Source organism: Tiliqua scincoides, chromosome 1, assembly GCF_035046505.1.
Source record: "Tiliqua scincoides isolate rTilSci1 chromosome 1, rTilSci1.hap2, whole genome shotgun sequence".
Classification (NCBI taxonomy): Eukaryota; Metazoa; Chordata; class Lepidosauria; order Squamata; family Scincidae; genus Tiliqua; species Tiliqua scincoides.
This window is the reverse complement of record NC_089821.1, coordinates 27,817,228-27,834,693: the sequence shown is the minus strand read 5'-3', so window position 1 is coordinate 27,834,693 and position 17,466 is coordinate 27,817,228. Positions and strand designations below refer to the sequence as shown.

Here is a 17,466-nt window from a genome sequence, read left to right as displayed (position 1 = left end):
GTTTTAAAACATTAAGGGTATCCGGTTGCAGAAGTAACAACTAGCTGGGTAGGTGCTGCACATGACTGGTTGTTGCATATGTCTAGAACGCAGGGGAGAGAGGTGCGTCTTCTTGTCACCTGGACCACCCATTAGACGGAGGATGTGCCCCAATTTTGTGTCTCTGGGAGAGGAAGGGGGAAAGGAGGAGCCTCATGGATGGGGAAAGGGGGCTTTTTCCTTGGGGTCAAGTGAATTTTGTAAGCAGGTAGGGGCAGGAGGAGGTGGAGGGAAGCCAGAGGAGGCAATTCCTGGAGCAATAAAGTCACCCATAGCTCATGTGCTTAATTCTCTGCTCATTCGTGCTGCCCCATCCTCTCCTGCCTTACCGAACCGGGATGCGTCTTCCCTCCCTCCCTGTAGGTCCTCCCTGTCCATGTTGTGAAGGGGGGGTGGTCGTCATGGCTGGGGATCGTCATGGCTGGGGAAAGAACCGATCGGCACATTCTGCATTGCTGCCTCTTGAAGAACAGCAGTGGCTTATGCTTACTTATGGGATGAGCAGGGACTTCAGGGGAATGTTTAAAAAGAACTCTGACACGCACATACACCCTGGCAGCAGCTCCATTTTTTCCGCAGAGCCGTGGCTGACTTTTTTACTGAAGGGACTCGGGACTCGTCTTTTCTAGTCCCCAAAACACTCTGGGTGACTCAGAAAGTCCTCCCTTTAGGGCTCGCTTTCGAGTTGAGTCATGGGGCGTAGACTCGGGACTCAACTTGAGTCAAGTCATGCTGGACTCAGTCATCCCTGTTTTTATTTTGCTGATTACATTGTGATTTGCATTGTACTTGCTTCTTAGCTTGTCCCAAGTCATATAGGTACTTCCTCTCTCCACTTAACTCTCTCATTTCACCTTATGGAACTTAACTTGGAATATTCCAACTGCAACTATTACAGAACATGGCTGCCCATGTGGTTGCTGGAGCTGAGTCTGTTCAACTCAGTCAGGCCGCTGCTTTGGCGGCTACACTGGCTGCTGGTTCGTTTCCGGGCTGAATTCAAAGTGCTAGTTTTGTCTTTTAAAGCCCGGTATGGTTCAGGCCCAGGCTATTTGAGGGACCGCCTTTGTCCATATAATATTACCAATCCTACCCATGAGTCATCTGAGGGGGCCCTGCTGACTGTGTTGCCACCAAGAGAGGTAAAGGGGAGGGGTGGCTAGGAGTAGGGCCTTCTTGGTGGTGGCTCCCCATTCATGGAATTCCCTTTCCCTAGAATTAAGAACAGCTCCCTCTCTGGAGAACTTTTGGTGGGGCCTCAAGATCTTATTTATGATGGCTTTTAACTGACACTGGGGGCTGGTGCTTTTTTAAAAAAATGATATTTTAATTGTGGTGATTCTGAGTGTTTTAATTGTTTTAATGTTTTGTTTTTAATATATATTGTTTTATTTTATATTGATATTGTTAGCTGCTTTAAGTCCCCTTTGGTGCAGGAGAAAGGTGGGATAAAAAATCCTATAAATGAATAGATAAATAAATATTCCCACAGAAAGAGGTGACCTGAACATGGCTTGAATGCTTTTTTGCTGCCTCATCCCAAATATTTTGTAACTCATCTGAACTACAGTTAAGAGCACCTAGCTAATTTAGTGATTACAGCATAAATCAGTATTTCCAATGTTTGTCCCCCACTGTACCACTTCTCATGGTCCATTTATTGGAAGTACCTGGTGATGATGTCATTGCCAGTTACTTCCAGACTGGGAAGCCAGACACAATGTGACAAATGCTGGTAAGAGGACCTGGGCGGGCTTTCTTGAGCATGTGAAAAGCACATGTTGGAGCTCTGCCCACCAAACCAAGCCTCCTATTGCTTCTTGTTGCAATGTATTGCTGATCTCACTGCCAGGCAGTAGGGGTTTGGGGGGGTCCCATAAGTACCACCACCTCAAGTACCATGGGTGGTATGCCACTGTTTGAGAAACACTGATATAGATCATGTGCCACCCCAAGACTCTTAACTTTGGCATGCAGTGAATGACTCACTTTGTGACTCAGTTGTGTATCCCGCCACTATATGCAACAGAATTGTCCACTTCTCTTTCTTGCATTATGTAAAGAGCAACAGGAAGTCAGTGGAACATATGGTGTGAGTGAATAGATACTTAAAGCACTTCTGTACAGTGTGTTCCAAGGTTGTTGATTTCTACTTTGTTCTCCAATTCTTTTGGTGAAAACGTTATGCCAAGATATCTGATAATCTGTGTTGTATTGGAAGAGCTAGACAGTTGGTTTCAAACTGTGCTCAAAATACATATAAGAGAGGCTAGAAACATGAAAGATGTGCTTTAACGTGTGAATCTTTACAAAAAGCTGATCTGTTAAGTGCACCAGTGAAGCCTGTAAGACCATCTTTAATGATTCTGTTCTGACTTTTGTAGCATGTTCTCCCTGTTCCTGCTCCAAGAAGTTTGGAGCCTAGTATATAGGTGATCTCTTATGTTTAGTCATCCATTCAAAACTAAAATGGCATAAAAATTTGACTGGCTTTTGAAAAAGATCCTCAAAGCAGTTTGCAACAAGAAACTAGTTTCAAGATAAAACTCCAGCATTCAGTAAAATAGTCAGTGGAATGAAAGCAAGCTGTATCTCCCAGCAGGTTGTAGTGTAAAGTCAGACTGAATACGAACATTTTTACAGCTCATTTGGCCAATTAACGCGATATTTTTTATTCTATTGGTTCAACTTCCAGGGTAGTAAGGAGGCAAACTTACAGAAAAAAATCACTTGCATCTATCACAGCCTAAACTCTAGTTTGGTTGCCAATGCAACTGTTTGTAACACTGTTTGAGATTCTTTTCAGATTGTGAGTATATAGATAAGATACTTAGAAGTGTGCAATATCCTTGTGCTCCTTTGACCCTTGTGCAACTTGATGTGTAGAAGCATGGGGGTGGTGCTGAATGAGCAGGAAGGGTGATTAATTCTTTGATTGAGGGAACTACACCCTTTGCCTTATTGTCAGTAGTCAATCTGCTTTGAAGAAACAGTTCCTACACCCTTCTTTGTGAGGCCACAATCAGCCAGTCTCCAACATGCCACTCTTGAGTGGAGCAACCTAACTCTAGGAATTTCTAGGGAAGAAACTGATTACAGGTCGTGCCTTGTTATTCACTGGGATTCCATTCTGGAACACCTAGTGGATTAAAAAAAAAAAATCAGTGGATACTGATGGAGAGTTGGATGGGGGAGTTCATCCCTGTTGGTTCTCCTGTACCTGTCTGTAGCTTTTAATATCTTTGATCACATCATTGTTCTGAACTGCCTTGTCAAGATGGGACTAGAGAGTACAGATTCCTGTCCTTTCTGTAGCATAGGCTCCAGAAGATAATGCTGGAGGAACTCCTCTCTGGTACCTTGAAGTGGTATTCCTCAGAGTTCCATTCGGCCTCAGCATGCGTTGTATCATCTAGGTCATGGGTCAAACTCATTTCAAACAGTGGACCAAATAGCATTCATGGTGCCTGCTAAGGACCAGAAGCTATGTCATTAAGCACAAAGCGATGTCATTAAGGAGGTCATGATTAGAAATAAGCACTTTTCTCACTTAGGAACTTCCAATGACAGAAGATAAAATACACAAATCTGATCATATTTTCAAGATATGGAGAGCCCAATTATCAGCACAGCTCAGCAGCTGACAGCTGTTGGTGGTGCAGGGAGAACTCGAGGGCCTAATAAAGATCTTCTGCGGGCCTCTTCTGGCCTGCGGGCCTTATGTTTGACACCCCGGTTCTAGGTGAAACCACTGAGGGAGATCATCTGGGTATTCACCATTAGATGTTCTCAATATGCAGATGATGCCCAGCTGTATCTCTCATTTTTCATCAACCAAGAAAACAGTGGAAGTCCTGAATAACTGTCTGGAGTCAGTGATGGGATGAATGGGGCTAACAAGCTGAAATTAAATCTGAACCAGAAAGAAGAGCTATTTAGTGAAGAGATTTGTGACCCAGGAACTGTAATGTCAACTTGTTCTGGATGGGGGTTGCACTTCCTTTGAAAGATCAAGTGCACAGTTTGGCATGCTCCAGGACCCAGTCTTGAAATTGGATGTCCGGGTGACAGTTTGTGGCCTGGAGTGCCCTTAGTGAACTTAGGCTAGTGCACCAACTATGCAGGGCCAGATTATTGTAGTAGCATATGCTGAGGTCTTCCCAGCCACACTCAGCCATGCTGAGGGCTTCCCAGCCACACTGAAGGCCCATCAGGGCAAGAAGATAGAGGCACGCAGCTGCCGCCCAACCACCCACTCTTTGCTTTCCCATTGCTGCCCAGTTCTTTCCCTGACCTTTTTTCTTGCTTCGAACATTATGTGACGCTGCTCCAATGGCTCCAACTCTCAGTGCTCTGTTGAGTCAGTGGCTTCTTCATTGGGCTCGCCGTTCAGAGTTCTGCAGCAAATAGAAGTTCAGAGCAACGAGAATGAGCAGCGAGCTGGAAGTTGAGGAGCAACCTCATTATTGTGAAGAGACACAGTCTGAAGAAGAGCAAAACAAAGTCTTTATCTGGTGTTTGCTTGCACACCAAGAGAATGTTTTATCTGCCATTTGCTGGGAGGGGATCTTTTACTGCTGCTGACACTCCATCGCCAGGTCCCTTTAGAACACATGCTTCAGGCCTCGAACTAGCTTAACCCGGCCCTGCAACTATGGTCTTTCTTGAATCAGGCCATGATTTCCCATGTGCTGGCGATATGTAGGTTCCACTACTGTAACACTGTATGTTAGGTAAGCCGCCAAGCTTTTGACTGCAGCAAGGGTTGTGACCTCATGTGACCCTGTTAATTCATCTGTATCGGGGCTTAAAAACTTACATGTTTTGCTTGACTTTTGAGGAGGAACAACCTAGTAGGCCATTTAAGTCAGCATTTACTTTGCAACAGGGCTTCTGAGGAGGAAATAGTGTAAAATTTCAGTGTATTATAAATACCAAGTTAATTTAGCTAACAGATAAATTGCAAATAATTTTACATGATAGCACAGTAGTACAGTATTTCTTTGGACTCTTTATGTACTTTAAAATAAAAAAATATGAGGAATACTTGATCCAAACAATGTAAATAAGAGCCTCTGCTTCTTATTTTATCAGTTGTATGAGACCAGTGTATGAGAACAATAATAAATTTGATCAAGTTTTGAAGAGAACTTATAATAGTAGCTATTTTGAACTCTCTTCCAGGTCGATTCGCCGATGAACTTGAAACATCCACATGATTTAGTGATGCTAATGAGACAGGAAACAACTGTGAACTACCTCAAAGAGCTGGAGGTGAGGCTATGGTAGTGTTTTACAGTAGTCAGAAAGACCTCAATTGTAAGCAGCGTTTGTTGTTTGATCAAGTATCTGTATTGGAGGAATTGAACATATTTTTGCTGGATGCTTAGGTGCCAGTAACATATGTAGTAGTTTTATTGTCTACATTCATTGTCTACATAGATCCATTTTTGGCTTTTTTTGTGCTGTAAATCTTGGCCAGGGTCTAATGATCAATTTAATTAGTTTCATGGGCCCAACGGAGCTTTAGGTTTGTTTATCTTGAACAGCAACCCCCATGGTCTCACAGCAAATGTCTTTTGAAAATGGGGAGAGTAAAGAAATTTGCGATATAGCCCAAAAGGCAGTTGTTCAACAAAAAAATGCCACCGGACTCATGCAAAGTCTTGAGCATGAACCTAAGTAGCTTTTTGAATCCCAGCTGATATCTGAAGAAGAGTTTTTTAGTGGCCACTTGAAATGGTGTAGTTATGCAAAATGTGTTCAACAAAACATTACTTCATGGGGAAAAGCAGTTTTATTTTTTGTCTCCCAGAACAAGCGTGGGCCCATGTAACTTCACTATTTGCCAGAGTAGCCATGGCCTTACACAAAGTCCATGTCTTATTAAAAAGAGGGGGAGGGGGAGAAAACAGTCTGTGTTTTTAAAATATTGATGAACTGCACAAGTAGTTCTGAGCAAGATGCACAAGCTTTCCTTGGTTAAACCTGAAAGGACTTGGATGTGTGCACAGATCCCTTAAGTTTTGTGCGTGATCACAACAATCTATCCCAAAGTATCCAAGTCTTGCCTCCACCACTGCTGCCTCTATTCCCCCCATCCTCAGGCACCCAGAAGTTTGCTTTGGGGAGACTGCAGTGGAAGCAGTGGTGGTTGGCTGCCGCCACCATCCTCTCTACCCCAGCAGTACAATACTGAGCATACAGGGGCCCCGTATCCGCGAATTCAGTTATCTACGTATCAGGGCCGGCCGCAGTACAAGCCTCCTCCAGAGGCAAGCCACTCCTTTCACCTCCAGAGTGGAGTCTGAGCTCAGCAGAGGTCAAAGATGTCCAAAGACACCTTATAAGGCATTGAAAATGTCACTTCCGGTTTCTCCGTGAAACCAGAAGTCATGTTTTGAACTCTAAAGCTCATTCTGAGCCCAGCAGACGCCTGGGACAGATGTCCTCAACTTCTGCTGAGCACAGAGTTCCCCTCACCACCAAGAGGGTACCTCCAAACCGCAGGGATGGGTGTTACCTGTATCCACGGTTTCAGCTATCCATGGGGGGGGGGGGTTGCAGAATAGATCCCCTGCGGATAAGGGGGCAGGCGTGTGTTTGGTCAGGGCTTATATTATCAAGCCCTGGGTTTGGTCACGCCCTGGGTTTGGTCAGGCATGTATTATCACCTTGGGTCAAGAAAGGCACTAGTGTAGAGGTGGTGTGGAGCAAAGCCAAGCTTCTGACTGGAAAAATTGTGCAGAGTATCATTTCCCTTCCCAGGCTGCTAGGGTCTGTAGTCTCAATGTAAACCATCAAGTGTTTGTGTATCAGCCTTTGTGTCTCCTCATTTCCTAAGCTAAGATACTGGGTGACCTGGGACAAGGAAGGTGGCAGCAGAGGTGCTTGGAGGATCAGAGCAAGCATAGCCCAGATTGCTTGAGCTCCTATGCTCATGGTCAGGGCTCCCAATCCTGCTCATAAGAAACCAGTCTTGGAGGTCAAAATCCAAGCTCACCTGATCAGTTTCTTACAGCATCTGTACCTCTTAGTTCTCAGAAGGGTTCCTTCAGCTGGCAAATTTGACATGTGGTGTGTGTGTGTTTCACTTAAGTGGAAATGGGAGGGAAGTATTTCGCACAAGTGGCAGCAATTCCCACACACACAAAGACCCTTTTGGTGGGTTATGGTTATGATCAACTACATGCTAGGAATTGATCTACACTTTCATGTTGGATAAGAATCTAGATATCTTCAGCATCCTTATTGGCCAATGTTTTCAAGAACAAAACATATAAACAAAATTCTCAGGGCATGCCATTCTTAATATATGAGTTTTTATAAGCAAGTTGATATTTCAGTTTAGCATTTTTTTAATATCTTGAAGAATTTGGCTTACTTCTTTCTCTTGTAGAAACAATTAGTTGCTCAAAAGATCCATATAGAGGAGAATGAAGACCGAGACACAGGATTGGAACAACGGCATAATAAAGAAGACCCAGACTGTATTAAAGCAAAGGTGCCCTTGGGGGACTTGGATCTCTATGATGGCACATACATCACCTTAGAGAGCAAAGATATCAGGTGTGGGATGACTAATTGTACAAGAATTTACAATAGCTGTAAGTTCAGGTGTTGGGAGGGGGACTCATTGCAGTTTTTAGTATTAATGAAGTTTTGGGAACTGTTGGATAACCTTTAAATTGCAGCTGGTTTTGGTGAATGCAAAGAAAGATTTGCAGCACAATCCTATGCATATCTACTCAGAAGTAAATTCTGTTGTGATCAATGGAGCTTACTCCCAAGAAAGTGTGGATAAGATTGCAACCTTAATCTTGTTACCATTGGACAACTGATGGTCTCTTTTGAGAAATGCTTGCCATAGACTCTGTATATCAGTTGTTGGTACAGAGCAGAATCTTTTACACATATCCCCTCACCCCTAAGGTCTCTGAACTTTTATTAGAATCTCAAGAACTTGCATGATTAAAATGATGCATTTATAGGCGTGTATCCAAAGATGTGCTTATTCATGTATTCGGTATCCCCGGCATAAACTTTAAATTCTTCTTTTTGAGTGACTGATCCCTGTCCTTTACCGCAAACTGCTGTTCAGACTTTCCTCACAAGATTCACGCACACATTTGGATCCAAACCAAGTTCTGGATTCAATCCAGTCGATTGCCTTTTAATTTGAAAAAATACTGTGAAGAGATATGGGCAGTATTGTTGAGAGATTGGTAAAGGGAATAAAACCGTCAAAGCTTTAACAATTTTTAATATCTGAACTAAAATATTTCTAACCTTCTAGCAGTCTTGAAGATTTACCCAGAACACTGAATACAGTAGTGACTAGGAACCACGGGGAGGAGAATATGCCAGCTAGTTCATGGGTTTCACTTGGTAGCCATGGATAAGTTGATTATTCTGAGCTCTGTTTCTCCATTGGTTATAATAGGAATTACTTAGCTAACAGGTTTGTTGACAATAATTGAAAACCGCAGCCTGCGGCAGAGATATTATATCAATAGTGAAAAGGAACAACTGCTCTAAAGCAATAAGGAATAAAACTGAATTTAACCACAACCAAGGGCCTGGTATGTACAATAATCATGCAGATTTTATGCAGGTTGCCAGTCAACTCAAGTGGTGTTTATACCTCAGTGCCAAAAATGTAATCTGTTCCTGTAGCATGCATTCTCCTCTCTTATGGAAGTGAGTGGTGGTTATACTGACTAGCACTAATGTAATGCTCCGGGAGTCTACTTAATAACTAGTTAGTATTGAGTTATCAGAACATTTTGTTTGACTTACATTAACATTTGCAACTCACTTTTATTTATTGGGCACTATCCTCTCAAAACTTGTGTAGTCTGCCACAACAGTATTTGCTTGTCTGTTCTTTGTAGGCATTCTTAAACCATTTCTGCTCAATGCTGCATATATGCAACAGGAACCTAATGTGTACACCTGTGGGCCAGGCAAAAATGGGTTAAGCTTTCTAAAATGTAATGAAAGAGGCTTCTGTCAACAGAATTAGGGACCTATTTGTAGGGCTTTGCTCACTGTCAGTAGGTCAGATGATGATTTCCTTGATTCAGACTATTGTTCATGTTAATTTTGCATTGAGAAAGAAACGCCCTTAAAATGATACCACTAGAGAACCCTAAGCATGAATCTAGTTGTTTGTTTTCTGAGAGAAAATTAAAACTGGTTTCCAGCCTAGTAACTCAGCAAAGATGCTATTAATGCAGATTGATTTGTTGAGAGAAATCTTGGTGTATGAAAATGAATGCTCAGTGTTACAGGAAACAGTTAAGGTTTAGCACCATCTCACTAATCATAAGAACATAAGAACAACCCCACTGGATCAGGCCATAGGCCCATCTAGTCCAGCTTCCTGTATATCACAGCCGCCCACCAAATGCCCCAGGGAGCACACCTGATACCTCATTCTGGTGCCCTCCCTTGCATCTGGCATTCTGACATAGCCCATTTCTAAAATCAGGAGGTTGCACATACACATCATGTCTTGTAACCCATAGTGGATTTTTCCTCCAGAAACTTGTCCAATCCCCTTTTAAAGGCGTCCAGGCCAGACGCCATCACCACATCCTGTGGCAAGGAGTTCCACAGAGTTCCACAACCACACGCTGAGTAAATATTTTCTTTTGTCTGTTCTAACTCTCCCAACACTCAATTTTAGCGGATGTCCCCTGGTTCTGGTGTTATGTGAGAGTGTAAAGAGTATCTCTCTATCCACTCTGTCCATCCCCTGCATAATTTTGTATGTCTCAATCATGTCCCCCCTCAGGCGCCTCTTTTCTAGGCTGAAGAGGCTCAAACGCCGTAGCCTTTCCTCATAAGGAAGGTGCCCCAGCCCAGTAATCATTTTGGTTGATTACAGTAATCATTTTGGTTGATCACCTTTTCCATTTCCACTATGTCTTTTTTGAGATGCAGCGACCAGAACTGGACACAATACTCCAGGTGTGGCCTTACCATAGATGTGTACAGTGGTATTATAATATTAGCCGTTTTGTTCTCAATACCTTTTCTAATGATCGTTAATAATAATTTCTAATAATCATTAGCTCCAGTTGTTGTACCTACTTATTGTGATATTATCCACTGCAAATAAATGTTCTAATACATTGCTTTTTGGCTTTAGTCCTGAAGACTATGTCGACACAAAATCCCCTTTATCTCCAGACCTAGAACAGCCAGACTGTACAAAAATTCTAGATCTTCCATACAGCATTCATGCATTCCAGCACTTACGGGTAAGTAATCAGTTGTGTTGGTTTCTACGACTTACCTCTGATCTGCCCCTCATACTGAGCTGGCTAAGTGCATTCTGGAGTCAGAGTTATTTTTTTTTTATAGTCACCACATGTGGAAAATATGTTATCTGAAGCAAATTTGTCATCTTAAGACACAGTTTTGTTTCTTCCTTAATGGAAGCTCACCAACTTTGTAGCACCACAATATGTGTGACATTAAGGGAAAGCTCAGAAAATGGGCAGAGCTTCTGGTGTTCTCAGGTAGTTCTTTAATTCCTGTTGAACTTTGCATGGTAAAATATCTTACGGCATGGTTGGAACACCACTTTTCCATTGAACTAGTGTTTTTATGTGGATACTAGAGCAGTGAACCTTCTAGTGAAGTGTTTTTCTGCTCTGTTCATGCATGCTGTAATCGGCTATCATATCTGTGCTTTTGCTGTATTTTAACTTATTTTAGAGTTTATCTTTTGCATACCACAATGAGGATTTTCAATAAATAGTGTTTTTTTCTGAGCTGGTGACATGCTTAAAAATCATTATATGAAATCTGACAACTTAAAAGAGAACCTTAGATATCTTTTGCAGATGTATGCCATTATATTATTATTAACAGTATTTATGTACCGCTTTTCAACTAAAAGTTCACAAAGCGGTTTACAGAGAAAAATTAAATAACTAATGGCTCCCTGTCCCAAAAGGGCTCACAATCTAAAAAGATGCAAAAAGAACACCAGCAGACAGCCACTAGAACAGACACTCCTGGGCAGTCTTTGCAGCTTGGTACATAATATCTTTTGTTTCAGCAATCAGGCTTAATGTTACTAATGTCTCTTGAGACTGTTGAGTAGTGTATGATAATGGGGAGGTAAAAAAGAAAGGAGGTGAACTACTGGCCAATTTTTGGTATACCTCTTAGTGCCTGTCAGGATTCTTAAAAGAATGCAAAACTAGTTAGAGCTTGAATCTGTGCAGCAAAGGCACTTGGGCTATTATCCAAAGCATAGTCCTGACTGAAGCTATGCTCATCAAAACATCTTCTACTACCTCCTGAGATCCCGAGCTGTCCCAAAAGCTGTTGTTGAGGACTGAATATGAGCTGCAGAGTGCTGGGAAGAAATATCTTATTAAAGTTCTTAAGCAAAATTGTATACATGTTAGTGAACCATGGAAGTGAAAGCAGACTTCAGAAGAGTGAAGTCAGTCCACTTTGCTGCTATAGGATACTATTGCATATGTCCAATCATTGACTTTTTTCTCCAAATCTAGGGTATTCAAGAAAGAGTTAATCTTTCTGCACCTCTATTACCTAAAGAAGATCCTATATTTACTTACTTATCCAGACGGTTAGGAAAAAGCGTAGAGGAGATTGGCCATCGCATCTATGAAGGTCTCATGAAGGTATGGCTAATAATAGTGCTTTGATTGTACTCCCACAAAGTACATTGATACAGCAGGATTATAGTTTAATATCTGAAGAACACTTTTATGTTTAGATGCTGTCTGTGTACTAGTTTGGAAAAATCATTCCAGCAATTAGAGGTATTTTAGTGGGATGCATGTTGCCATGCTTTCATTTTTGTTGTAGTCAAGAGTTCACATTTCTAGCCCTTATGACTGTCATTTATTATGAAGGCTAGACAAAGAAGAGTGGGTTCATAATCTGGTTTTAGCCTTCTCTAGCTGAAAGCTCTATTAGTGTTTGTTTTTCACATTGGTTGTATGTTTTTATCTTTACAGAATTCTTCTTCTTGGGTATTGTATAATATGGCTTCCTTCTATTGGCGAATAAAGAATGAACCATTTCAGGTGGTGGAGTGTGCCATGCGGGCCCTCCATTTTTCTTCAAGGTGAGGTCTTCGCCATGAAGCAGATGAATAACTTTTAATAGCAGCCTGGTACAATGCATTGTACCTTTAGAAATTAAATGGAACAGGAGTGTAAGTTGTATCCCACCTAGACAAATATGGTTCTGCAATGAAGTTGCTTCCTTATTCCATATCGTCGTCTGCAGACCCAACCATCTCTCGAGTTTATATGCATTAGCCACTTTTAGCACATGCTGCTTGGTACGTACTGCCAGCTAACTTAAACACTTAACTGTTTGTTTAGAGAGTGTTCACAGAGTGAACACTAAACTACATACCGGAGGCCCCGTATCCGCAGGTCCTGTATCCATGGATTCACTTATTCGCAGATGTGGGAGGGCTCCCCATGCCCACCTTCCAAGGGGAGCTGTTCTTCCCTTGCCACTGGAGGGTCTTCTGAGCCAGGCAGAGGCCGCTGGTGTCCACCTGCGACCTCTGCCAGGCTCAGAATTCCTGAAAATAGTGAAAAACACTACTTCTGATTTCTCTATGAAAACCAGAAGTGAGGTTTTTAATGCCTTATAAAGCTCCCCTCACCTCCAGATGGTTGGGGCATTCCGTTTATCTGGGATATAGAGGCATGCTTGTATAATTAACTAGAATGTTTTACAACGGCATTGCTTTATGCTAGCCTTAGAGTGTGCTCTGTTAGTTAGCTGTAATTCACTTTCTCACAGTAGTACGTTGAATGTGACTTCCTCCTAGCTCAATTATTTGTTGGTTAAAGATCCATTAGAAGTAGCTAAAACTGCTGAGAAATTACAGAGTGAGGACTAAAAGTCGGATTCCTATATGACAAACCCAAGCTATGCTTCTTCAGAAAAACTGGAAGTGTGTTTGCCTTTATGGCTATTAAAAATGCTGGTTGATTGCAACACCATAGTTTAAAAGTGCCAGTTTTCTTTCATATAAATATTTACTCAGGATACTGAAGTGGGTAAACTACCAGTTTGCAGAGTATATAAGACTCTATTTCACAAAATTATTTTGTAAACTTATATTTTATTTGCAAATCTGTGGAAAAAAAACAATCTGCAATGGTAATATCAATCAACAAATCATCCGATATTGAAAAACAGGGCATCAGAGACAGCATTAATTTGAAACATTTATTTCTTGCTTTGTCTCAAAGTGGCCAACAGGAATGATTTTTTAAAAGTGTTTCAGATACACTAAAACAGCTAGCACCAGTAGAATGTTAAAATTATTAGCTACAAAAACAGTTGTCAGTTACAAAGAGCCACAGCAACAATCCAGCAACAAGTCTGGGATTCATGAATCAACTCAGCTAGGTCCGAAGATTTTATGAAAAAGTCACATCTTGACTAATTCCTGAGGGAAAATAAGGAAGGAGCATAATCAACTGTACTAAGCAGATGCCACTACTAAAAATGCCCATTTTCTAGCATACCCTTACATGTCTCATTTGACAGATGCCCCTAGAGCAGGGTGTCCTGGGTAGAATTGAAGCACATGACAAAAAGCTTATGAGTGATGTTTCTTAAGATGACTTAGCCCCAAACCCTTCAGAACTTTAAAAATGGTACTGATTGGATTGGATTTGTGTGGATTCATTGGAACTGCTGTAAAGTAGGAGTGAGCCAAAGATAGTTCATGATCCGCTAGTGGACAACTGGCTAATCTCTGCTAGAGTACTTTTTGCCTGTTTGTTGCTGGTAAAGAACTCTAGTAAAGAACTCTGGACAAGGTGAATCTTGATCCAGTTCTACCAAGGCTCTTCTTACGTTCTTAGTGTTAAGGGTGCACTTTTAGGGTTACTTCACACAGATTAGTTATGCATTAGCTATTAAGAGATCCTGAAAATGCAGTCTTGTAAATTTTTTTAAAATTCTGATGGAAAAGAATACAGTGTGTATATACAACAAAACTATGTATGTATACAATGACTGTATTCATGCCAGGTCTTGAGTTATAGCAAAACTTATTCTTAGTAAAGTCCACTGTGATTATGGTATGCCCACTATTACCTGTTAAGAAAGAATTGGTGCAAGGCTTTCATTTAAGACTTGGGAAGCAGCATTTCATTATCTGTTTTATTTAAATAAAATATGTTTCTTTAACGATATTAATAAGCAAATACTTGGTGGAATTATATATATTAAAATTTGCTTATGTAACTACAATTTCAGATAGATATCTGAAATCCTAGTTCTGGTGCCAAAGAAGAGAAAAAGATTGTCTGTGTGTTATTTATATAGCACTTTCTAGATATGTGTATAATATTTTCCCAATTAGCGAAACTGTTGAGTATTTTAAAATTACCTGATCTAGCTACCATTAAAAAAATTAATCCAATGACCTTATCCATAGTACTTGTGTTCTAAGAGGCCATGCGCCTGTAGATTATTGGGTAGATGTTTTCACGGTACAGATGCATGCTGTGTTGATGCAAAGAACCAGTTCTTACAGAGCATGAATACCCTGGAGGGTACCTCAGTACTGTTGTCATGATTGTCAGCTTGCCTGAAATGTATCTTTCCCTATACTCTGACCAATGGCTTTCCACCACTACCTCCTTTAATTGCTTAACCAGAAATGCCAAATATACCTGTGGTTTAGAACAGGGCTGTTCAAACCACAGCCTGGGGGCATCTGTCCAGACATCCTGTCGCACAGCCTTCTGGGATGCCAGGCAGACAGCACAACTGCCCAGAGTGTCCCTGTTCCCTGATAGAGGGGAACTTCACAGCGCATGGGCAGAGTGATTGGATGAAGTCCAGATGGTGACCGCAGTCCGAGCGCACAGTCCGAGCGCACAGTGGTCACTATTTTGAGTGTCACTGGTTTAGAAAAACACCACAGCAGCACCTTACTGACTGTTTCTATTCTTTTTCAGGCACAATAAAGATATTGCACTGATAAACCTGGCCAATGTGTTGCACAGGGCTCACTTCTCTGCTGATGCAGCCATCGTGGTCCACGCAGCTCTGGATTACAGTGATGTCTTCACCAGCTATTATACTTTAGGAAACATATATGCAGTAAATAAGACCTTCCTTTTCAGTCATGTAGAGTGGTTGCATTGTATTGATTAACTGTAACAAATGGAGCCGTAAGACAGATGCATCTTCAGGACTGGAATGATTGAATCCACTGGACTTTGCAGAGGAATTGATCTCTAAGCTGACACTTAAAAGTGTCTTATTCTTTTTTTGAAAGCCTAATTAAAGTAGCTAGTATATTAAACATAATTTGCTTTCGGAGCAGTCTCTTGACAAAATTAGTAGTCGCTGTAAATAAGCTCAAAAGCAGTGAATGCTGCTAACATGCCTCCTTCTCAATCCCTTTTCAGATGCTTGGGGAATACAACCACTCAGTACTGTGTTATGATCATGCTTTACAGGCCAAACCAGGGTTTGAGCAAGCAATAAAAAGGAAACATGCTGTCCTATGTCAGCAAAAGCTTGAACAGAAGTTGGAGGCTCAACACAGGTGATTAAGATAGTCTCTTGAAATTTAAGCAGAATTTCAGCAGTAGGCTTATTGGTGTGATAGCATGCAGTTGCATAACCATATTTAGCGTGTGTGCTTTTTAAAGCTTGAAAATAGTGCTAAAGTCTGCAGGAAAGGGCATTTAAAGCAACTTAAACTTACTCTTTCTTGGTGTTTAAATGTTTCAAGATCACTTCAGCGGACATTAAATGAACTGAAGGAATATCAGAAGCAGCATGATCATTATTTGAGGCAACAGGAGATCTTAGAAAAGCACAAGTTGATTCAGGAAGAGCAGATCTTGAGGAACATCATCCATGAAACGCAGATGGCAAAAGAGGCGCAACTGGGTACTTATCACAAAATGGCTATTAACAAATGTGAAAAACAAAATGTATTAATGAGTTTTTTTGAGGAATTATGTTTGCTAGAAAACGGTTGATCAAAAGCTTACATTTTTGTAAGTTTTTCATTATCCAATTCTAAACAAAGGCAGTGATGCTGCTTAGTTCTGTTTTTATGACTGGGATCCAAATACCACTTCCTTTCAATATCAGCCCTCTATTTCTGCCCCCAAAAGCTGCTTTGGAAGATGCAAAGGGGAAAAGGAAGAGCAAAATTGGCACAGTGCCTGGCAGAGTTGAAACTATCACTAACTTCCTACTGCTTAGGCTGTATTTATTGGGAAAAACAACAGCATTCATTGCCATCAGCAAGGCGAGGAGCCCAGACAGAAGGAGGTCACTTGGAGACCCTTCTCCCTAGTGAACCGAAAGCCCCCAGATTTGGGCTTTCTTCCAGAAATAATTGGAGCAGTCTGGGAAGCATGGCAACCTACCCCCTCCTGAATGATCTTGAACCAGGCAGTAAAACAGTCAAAAATAGAAAGGAGTTTTTTTAAAGGACTGAAAGAACAAAGCAATAAGAAGGGGAAGGAGGAAGGGCTGCAAAAGGAAGGCATTTATTTTTTAAAAAAGAACAGGTATAACAAAAAGGTGTGATGATTGGCAAAGAGTAAAATGCAAGTGGCAAAATAAAACAATGTCCTTTGATTTGTTTAACTGAACAGTGTCCCTGTTCCAGGTTCATACATCTGTGATATTGCCAAATGGGTGGGTGTGCCCCTTTCCTTAAAACAGCTGCTGTTTTCCAGTGATGGAGTGGGCAACATTCTTGGCATCTATGTACATAAAACCTATTTATAGGTTTTCTGTCATAGATTCAGTCAGTCAGATGGCTTACAACTGCCTGAGCCTTTACTTGTCCCATGTCTTGGTCAGGTGAGGCTTGAATATCCAATCAGCTGTTGCTTGCCAGTTCCAACAGGAGGGCTGGCCAGAATCCAGTGTTTTGTAAAGGGGAAGATAGGCAACCATAACATGTCTGCCTTGCCATGTGCCTCTCCTGTAATGGTGCCAAATTAAAAGACATTCTTGCAGCAAGATATCTCAGCAGCCTGGTTTAGGGGGCTAAACACAGAAGCCTATTGGGGAGAGATTAGAAAGGTTTAAAAACAAAATAGAGAGGAATCAAGGATTTTGACTGCAGAAGGTCACAGGACCATTCAGAGTAACATTTTGTTAGAGACAAGGAATTGTCACCTCGAGAAAAAAGTCAGCAACACTTCCTCTGTATGCAGGGAAGTGTTTTATGAGCATGCATTGACTTCTCTGGATTCTGACCTAAAATCCAGAACATGATGTCCTCTAAAATACTAACAATGCATGAACTTGAAGTGTTGCTTTTGTGTTGAGTTGCATGCTCACTGGGCAAAGAGGAACTTTTGAATATGACACTCTTCTTACATTTAACAGTGGGGAGAGCAGCTGTTCCTCTTC

At 41.4% G+C, this 17,466-nt stretch overlaps 1 protein-coding gene across 1 annotated transcript in view; it reads left to right on the top strand.

The window, feature by feature from the left end:
• TTC17 (tetratricopeptide repeat domain 17) overlaps positions 1-17,466 on the top strand; it is a 74,576-nt gene that overhangs the window by 7,024 nt on the left and 50,086 nt on the right. Inside the window, 8 exon segments of the mRNA XM_066635195.1 lie at positions 5,224-5,313; positions 7,439-7,608; positions 10,196-10,307; positions 11,577-11,708; positions 12,048-12,157; positions 15,033-15,177; positions 15,489-15,628; positions 15,818-15,978. Coding sequence (XP_066491292.1) covers positions 5,224-5,313; positions 7,439-7,608; positions 10,196-10,307; positions 11,577-11,708; positions 12,048-12,157; positions 15,033-15,177; positions 15,489-15,628; positions 15,818-15,978 — 1,060 coding nt within the window.